The following is an 8,411-nucleotide window of genomic DNA, read 5'->3' on the forward strand; positions in this document are numbered from 1 at the left end:
CAGCCACTGTAACAGCGGGGAACACACTATAGCTACTTGTGAGAACCTGCACATTCCCAAGTCTAGGTTCCAGAAGCCAAAGGCGAAAGCAGCAAGCAAAAAAACTACAGGTTTGTTGTTCTTGGTTTCATTAATTCATTAATTAATTTCCCCGTGTGTGTGCGCCTGACAACAAATAGAAAAAAATGTTTCCCTATGTAGCATGTGGTCCTAGTGTCGATGTTGAGAAAGAAAGTGGTGCTAAACGTCAGCAAAAGAAGGCGCCTAGCACGGAAGTGGGAGGGATGCTCTAGTGAAAAAAGACGACATGGACAACACAAATTTGAAAAACACATTATAACTTTGTTGTAATAAAATTAGACCATGTGTTACCTGGAAAATTATGATGGCCAAGGTGAAAAGATAGGAAATTGCTTCTCCCTATTACTCCTTTGGATTTTCTAGTGTGTATTTGCAGTTGCTCTACTAAAAAATTCCGGTGCTGATTTCTTCTCCTTTGTTTCCTTTGTATTTTCCACTGCATTCACGAGGAAAAAAATTCAGAAAAATGGCAGGTGCAGGGGGGAAGAAAGAAAAATGTACGGTAAAAAAATATAAAAATGTTGAACATTTATAAATAAAAAAATTATATCACAGGGTACATAGCCTGGCACAACCGCCAGAGAGTGCAAACATTCAGAGAGTGACAATTATAGAGTGAAAAAATGAGAGAGTGTAACTAGCAGAATGGGTGGATGCAGAAACTTTCACCTTGTGATAAGCAAAAAACAAAAAGAATCCTTGTGGTGTGTCTCTCTGCAAAAATAACATGAAGTTGACTTCTATAAGTAGTAAAACTAAGAAGAAGCAATGAGAAAAAAAACTATACGAATTGAAGCAACACCTACCGATTACCTGCATCCCTTCCTTCATTCCTTTTGTTGATGTAGATGACAGAAACTAGTTGGACAGAAAACACATTGAAGAATTGTATTGGTTTAACACATAAAAATGGTGCCCCCGGGAAAACAAAAAAAGGACAAATAAAGTGAGAGTAAAACGAAAATTGCTTTGGGAAGCAAAGAGAACTCTTTTTTGTGACCAGAATATATTGCATGGACGGTAGCACATATTGTTTACACAGACAAGGAGTATTGCCCTTTCCAAAGTATTTGTAGTAGGCTTGCTAGAACAAACAAATAGAAAGAAGAATCTAAAAAAAATCCTATGTAGTTGGCTCTTCATTTGGTCGTCTCTTGAGGACAGTTTGGTTACTCGTTTCTGGTTGCATTGAACTTGGTTGTGTTTTCGCCTGTTGACATAAAAAGAGAGACAATCTATCAGTAGCACCAGGAAAAAAACATTGCCTTCTTTTTAAGTGATCTGTGGCTGTATATGAAAGTAGTGTATGCTTAAGTATAACAGGAAAACAGAAAAGTACCCAATTAGCGCCATTTGAAATTCTTGACAAGTCTTTTGGCTTCTTCGTTGGTGTTGTATGTGCTGAATAGAATGTCGACAGCGAGTCTTACTCTCGCATCCGCGACATCACTCATCTTAAAAACTCTTTGCATGGGGTTCCTTGAGGCCCATGTTTGCATCCACTTCAAAGCAAAAATCCCGCAAGCATCTCTGTTTGGTTACAGACAAAAAAAGAAAGAGAATTTAAAACTGGTGATATTAAGAGGACGAAAAAAGTAGGTATGTTAGTATGGCGAGTTTTCTTCGTACAGATTGTTTTACCTTCCAATTTTCTTTGGCATATTTGGGTAAACTATATCATAATTCCTTAACCCAATTCTTCTCTGAGTCGACTCTTCCCAAGTTTTGATAAAAAAATTACCTGCAAAAAATGAAAATTGTTAAGAAAAACACAAGAAAACGATTAGTTGTTACTCTCGCTCACCTCTTTTGTCATTTAAAAAAATGGAAAAAGAGAGAAAAGTTGTCATCACCATCATATCTCTTATCTGCATGTGTTAGGGCAAGTTCCCTTCGTATACTGAATCAAGAAAAATAAACTTTCTTGCAACAATATCAACGACAAACAAAAACCAGTGCTCCCTATGAATTGATGGGAAGAAGAGCTGCATTTTTAGTGACAGTTTGTAAGAAAAATGAAAAGCAATTGAACACATGTAATGCACAGAAAACCATAAAACAAAAAAGGGGATGGTGAGGGGGAATACATACACGGTCGCTTTCATGTAGGGCGAGAGCTTTTCCTGCTCCATCAAAGGTAATAAGTGCTCTATTCCTCATAGCCAACCTTGCTCCCTCGTTTCCCCACTTCTCAAGAAAGTACTCCTTGAAAAACAGAAAAAAGCCATTAGATGTAAGTGCTGAGTGTACTAAGCTAGGGTAGTGTTTGTCCTCATTAGCCTTTCTACTCACAGAGACTGTGCTGAAGAAGTAATGCTTCTTTGACTGTCTTGGGTGGTTATTTCTGAATAGTATGCGGCAGAAGACATTGATAACATAGGCTTCTACATGACCATTTGCATCGAAAGAGTCGCCTAGCTGTCCTAGTGATAACATTGTTCTATCAATGATCACAACCCACTTACTGCAAAGCGACACAAAAAAAGAAAAACATAAACGTGAGACACATAAATTTCGCTTTGCTTAGTGTGAGACACAAAAAATAAAAAATGAGAGAAAAAGAGAGAGCACAAAAACCTCCTATGTGGTTCAACTTTGCTTAGAAGCATAATTTTTTTGTGTAAATCAACCTCATGTTGCATAAGTGGCCCTCTGTCAATGTAGTCATAGAGCGAGCATAGGAACTTGCTTGGATTTATGACCCTTTTTGGAGGCAAATTCTCTTTACTTCTTGAAGAACTTGAGTCACCTAAGGTGAGCTTGGTATTGTATAGCTTGTCTGATGTGTTTACCATATTACTGCATGATTCACCAAACACCCTTTCTCCAAGAATTTTAACCTCCGGAGACAACTGCAAACATGAAAAATGGAGTGAAAGAAAAATTATGGTTAGTTAGTGCGACATGCAGAAAATTTCCTTTTAAAAACACAGAGAACTGAAAAAAGACACAAAAAAAGGTTTGGTTGGATGTTTTACCGCTAGCCCATCGGTGATTGGAATTGGTTGCTCTCTAGTGTCGTACTGTTCAGCATATTCATTGTAGTTATCTTGAAACAACCTCTTCCCAATTATTGCAGCTTTGGAGTAAAACTGTGAGTGACAAAAGATTAAGAACAGTGTCAAAACACTAGCGTATAAAAAAAGCAAAAACTGTAAACAGTAGTAAAAAAATAGTAGTCAAAACAGTACTATGGAGCACCTTCTTGTGATGTTGTGATGAACTTTCAGGGGCAGCAATGTTGGAGAAATCCATTGGTGAGTAACAAGTTTTTGCATTGTCCCAAGTGGTCGTCGTGTGTGCAACAGGAGATGTCTGTTTTGGTGTGTTGGCAAAATAAAATTAAAAATGTCAATTGCTTTGTATCAAACAGTTACATGAAAAAAAATGATTTGACTGAAATAAAACCAAATACATACCAGGTCAATAATGCCATCAATTCCTTGGAGAAAGTCTCTTGACTTGCATAAATCTCTTGATACCGGCTCTCCCTGTGCACACTGTACAGAGAAATTCCCTTGCAGTGTTTCGTCATCCTTGACAAAAACCAGAAAGGTAAATTGTTAATTCTTACTGTACTGATAAACATAATTCTAGGTCAAAAATGTATTGTTTTGTAATAAGCTTGTGCATAAAAACAAGATACACCTGTGAGCAGTATCCCTTGACTCCTTCGATGATTGTGTTTCCTTCTGTTCTTCTTTTAGCATTCTGCCAAATAGAGAAAACTTTGAATGGGTGATTATGTAGCGCAACTAAATAAAAAAACTAACAATGAAAAAAATGATTTGAGAATGGACAAAAGAAAACAAAACCTCGATCTTGGCATTGTATGTTTTGGTATCCATCCATATTGGTAACCACAAGTCTGGCTCTAATATTTCATTCCCGCAGTCATCAACATCTTCAAGAATCCTACACGTTGGTATGCTATCATCCTCAAAGAAGTATTTCCTCCTTGTGATGTCCAAGGGATGCAAAAAGTCCTGTGGACTTTTCCCTTTTAAATCGGGCATTCCCGGGTTATTATCTGTGACGGAGAAAAAAATCATAATGTGGTGGAAGCTTGATGTGTCACTGGGGAAATCTTAACAAAATTTATATATGTTTAAAAGGAAAAGATAAGTACTACTTGTTGGTGGTAAGTTTATATCTATGTCCAGTTCCTTCTCCTCCTCCTTGTGGTCTCTACCTGAAATTCATATTGATTTGATTGTTTAGGAAAAGAAACAAAAATGTGTATTAAAAAATCACTGTAGTTGGCATGGGCATGGTTGAAAGTTTTGCAAACAGAAAAATAAATGGACCTTTGTGGATGTTTCCTTCTTCCTGACCCAATGTAGGTGTGTTCCCTTGCTTGCCCTCAAGATGATCTGTAGAAGTATTGTGAAGAGTTTGCTATGTTGAAAAAAAAAGCTCAAGTCAACTCTGTATATAATAAAAAAGGACTTGTTCACAAAAAATGGGGGAGTGCTTTTGGTATAAAAATAAAAGTGTGTACCTCTGTATGAAAAACATTATCTTGAAAACCTGAGAAAGATGGTGCTACGTGTTCATTGTATTCCTGCCTTGAATGGATGTCTCGGGCTGTAGTATCCAATACACTTGCAAGATTAGCTGCTAACATGTAACTCAGGCTCGAACTCTTTTCTGGTCCATTGTTTTCACTAATATCTTGTTCCTGAGTGGGTTCATGTATCTTTGCTTGCGTTGTTTTCACCTCTGGATTGTGGATGGGTGTTCCAACAATTTCAATAGTTGATATCTGTTCAAAAAAAGGCCATTGGGTGTGCAAAAGCTGTTAGTTAACAAAAAAAGCGGAACAAATAAATAAATTCAGAAAATGTCAAATGACCTCTGCAGCTGGCTCAACAACTTTATTGCGTTCGACATGATTTGACAGTGCTATCGGTGTTGAAAATCCTTCTCCATTCTCAACTCCATGGAAAATTTCCTGCCGGGTTGGTGAAACAGTGGATTAACACAAGAAAAAAGAATGTAAAAACCACATAAGAAAACCAGAGAAAAAAAACAGTTGTTAATGGGCCACAAAATAACAAAAACCTTGATTTTGTCTTGGACCACTGCTTTCTGAACTACTGAGGTTGTGGACTCCTGTGATGTTCTTTTTGTTCTCTTCTTTGTCTGACTATGATCTGAGAGCACATAAATAATTATTTTAACACAAAAAATGATTTAAAAAGAAAAGGTTGAATAGGGCACACAAAAAGAAACTTTGTTCATTGAATGAGAAAAACTAGATATGAGAACGAACCACTATTTATTTCGGTCCCATTAGAATCAAGTCGGACAGTGCTACCAGATAAAATTCCTTCGTTGGTTTGCATGTGCATATTCTGGCTTGACAACTTGATAGTTTCTTCTGAGCCACTCAATGAAGAGGAGATGATGTGCAGTGTATCAAGCAACACTTGCTTTGCTATCAAACATGTTCTCAAGTTCTCATCCTTCATGCGCTCCTGGAAATTAAGAAAAATATCTTCCTTGACCTGAAAAAAAAATTATTGGACAAAAAACTCAAATAAGAAAAAGAGGGAAAAATTAGTTTGCTTGATGGTGCATGCTACTGTGTCCAAAAAGGTATTTCATATTTTACATTATCTGGAAAAGAGTTCCCTAAAACCCTTTCAATAGCTTTTCTTATGTTTGAATTTTTTGCAGTACTGGCCCATGCAGCATCTTTCTCTGCGTAGCATGTTTCCACCTCATGTTTTATCTGATTAAAAAAGGGAAAAGGAAGAAAAATGGTCTTAGTTGTGGAACGATGTAAGAAAAAAAGGTGAGCACAAAAACAGAGAGTTATAAGGGTCTCATATCACTTAGGAAAAATGGATCTTACTTCCAGAGCTTCGTATAGTCCATCTTTGCCAATAAGCATGTCGCTGAAGTGTTTCACAGTTTGACCTTTCCAGAAGCAAATCCTTGGCATTACTGTGGGTATGGATATAGCTCCAAAATTGTTGAAGTCTAGACAACAAACCTAAATAAAGAACAAGTAGAAGCACTCTTGATTATGTTGAAAGAATGAAAAAATAACAATGATGTTGTTTAACCAATTAACCAAACAATGCATTAAAAAAGAAACGAAAAGAGGACTTACTGCCAGGTGGTATATGCAGCCACCCAATGTTGTTGTTATCCATTTCTCCTTTTTCTTATCTTTCTGATACTTCTTTACATAACACATGCCCCAATCATGCACAAAGCTGCACCGGTTGAGGTTTCTGAGATTTGATACATCCACTAGAGCTCCCATATACTTTGTGCTAGGTTTGGTGTTGGATGTAGGGCACAGAAATGTTGCAAGGGCAACTGTCAAGAAGCACCGAATATATTCTTCATTTGATAATTCTTCAGTCAATAACTTGTTGCCGAAGAAACTTATTGAAGGCACTTCTGTTAGTCCAAACAAGGAGAGAAACTCTGTTTTGCCAATCTCCTCGTCGAGTGTGCTGATTGGGGTACTCCCTATTGGTATTCCAAGCACCAAAGATACCGCTTCAGCATTGAGAGGAATATATTTGCCTCTGAGCACAATTGCTTCATCTGTCGTGCTGACATTGTCGGCGATCCACTGAGCGAATGGCCTAGGGACATGACAGTCATCAACTTCAAGCATGTATCCGAATCCAGCGTTCCTCACAAGCTCCATTCTGTAATTGCTTTTGCAAACACTATCAACTATCTTGGCGAAATACCCAATGCTAAACCTGCTATACGCACTTGCTCTTCCTTTATTCAAACATTGTTGGGCTGCTCCCATCTGAGTCCTTGACCTCTGATAATTAACCAAAGAACAAAAAGTTAAAATTTGTAACTCAGCTGTACCAAACAAAAAAGTACTTGGATGATTACACGCTACTATATAAACAAACCGATGGCGTGGTAGGTGAAAGATGTTAATAGAAATAAAAAACAATTTACCTTTCTGCTTTGCTTCTTCAAAACATTCCTCCTCTCCTGTTTCCTCACATCACTCTTTTGCAGCTGCATAGAAAGGAACAAAAAAGAAAAGTTAGGCTCTTATAGAACAGATTGTATTAAAACAAAAAAGAACTTATGATGACAAAAAAAGGCATGAAAGCGTGAAAAAAGTTTTGTGTGGTGAAAAAATGATTTACCATATTTCTAATACCATCAATCAACATTCCATCTGATGCTTCTGTTTCAGTTAAATCAATATTAGAGTCCTCAACTTCGGAAACATTGCCATGAAAAGTTTGGTCCATGTCTTCAAGGTCGATATTGCTCTCTGAATTTTGACGGTTGGTATCTCTGTTTACATCCCCCTGTAGAAATAAACAAGAATTTTGAAAGAAAAATAGTCAACTATCAACTGAGCACAAAAAAACTATCATTGCGCGTAAAAAAAAAAGAGGATGTTAAAAATGCAACATCACACTAATATCATTATCCAACCATGATAAAAAAGAGAGATTCTGCCTGCAGTTGGATGATAAGTTACATGGATAACATATAGCCAAGCTAGAATGGATATCCAGTAACCAAATTCCAACAGGTATGAGTGGTGACATGCTACAGACCGATGTGCAGATTTGTTCCAATGCATGCAAAGTGACATTCAAAATCAAGACAGAAAATAAACTGAAAGTGTATTGCTGCTGCTTGCAGATAACTAATTCTGAAATTGGGGAACATAACAATTAGTCAGCTAATATATCAGTGACACCCATGACAAGAATGAAACTAGCAAGATGCATATATTATACAGCCAATTAGAACACCCCAGTTAGGTTTGTTTGATTTAGTTTCAACTATAAAATTGACACTGTTTGTTATACCCGAAGCTAACTGAGAAAATAGAAGAAGCATGCATGGTCTTCCATGAATGAAAAAATTCAGTCTGTACACTGAGCATCAATCAAACAACAAAGCACAGGGGCAAAAGAAAAACTCCTGGGAGTAGTTTATAATGTGCATGAATGAACAAATTCAGTCTGTACAAAAAACGCACTTTTAAATTCAGAAAAAATGAATGAAGTCTGTGTCTCCAGTACTCAAAATTTTTACCATAAAAAGCCCCTCCTAGGGAGAAGCACTTAAAATCACACCACCTACCACATAACCACGGTCTAAAAAATGTTCAGAAATGCTATGGTACTCTAAATCTAACAAATTCAGACTTAGTGTACAATTTCTCTAACAGATTCAGACTCTTGTCAAAATAGAAAAATCCTCACTCAATGAATTAAAATCCTCGTCCCCCTTGTTGTCCAACCACCTATTCGAACGTGACCTACACAAAAATCACCAGCGAGCCGACGCATTCTACATTCCAATTCACGGCG

General features: G+C 37.1%; 1 protein-coding gene and 1 long non-coding RNA gene across 2 annotated transcripts; both read right to left on the reverse strand.

The window, feature by feature from the left end:
* Nucleotides 1–2,069: 2,069 nt before the first annotated feature.
* Nucleotides 2,070–3,808, reverse strand: LOC125531620. Its single transcript, XR_007293369.1, has 5 exons — nt 3,501–3,808; nt 3,283–3,396; nt 3,060–3,173; nt 2,374–2,545; nt 2,070–2,286 (listed from the first exon to the last, which is right to left on the reverse strand). It is a non-coding gene; the product is annotated as an uncharacterized LOC125531620 (long non-coding RNA).
* Nucleotides 3,809–3,836: 28 nt separating this feature from the next.
* Nucleotides 3,837–7,744, reverse strand: LOC125531619 (the record flags this gene model as incomplete). Its single annotated transcript, XM_048695951.1, has 13 exons — nt 3,837–4,111; nt 4,214–4,273; nt 4,389–4,479; nt 4,583–4,846; nt 4,937–5,035; nt 5,146–5,237; nt 5,357–5,591; nt 5,699–5,818; nt 5,942–6,082; nt 6,203–6,880; nt 7,027–7,089; nt 7,224–7,391; nt 7,647–7,744. Coding segments are annotated over 13 exons (2,384 nt in total), but the record flags the coding sequence as incomplete, so codon positions are not given.
* Between the last annotated feature and the right edge of the window lie 667 nt (nt 7,745–8,411).

Source organism: Triticum urartu, unplaced genomic scaffold, assembly GCF_003073215.2.
Source record: "Triticum urartu cultivar G1812 unplaced genomic scaffold, Tu2.1 TuUngrouped_contig_7635, whole genome shotgun sequence".
Lineage (NCBI taxonomy): Eukaryota > Viridiplantae > Streptophyta > Magnoliopsida > Poales > Poaceae > Triticum > Triticum urartu.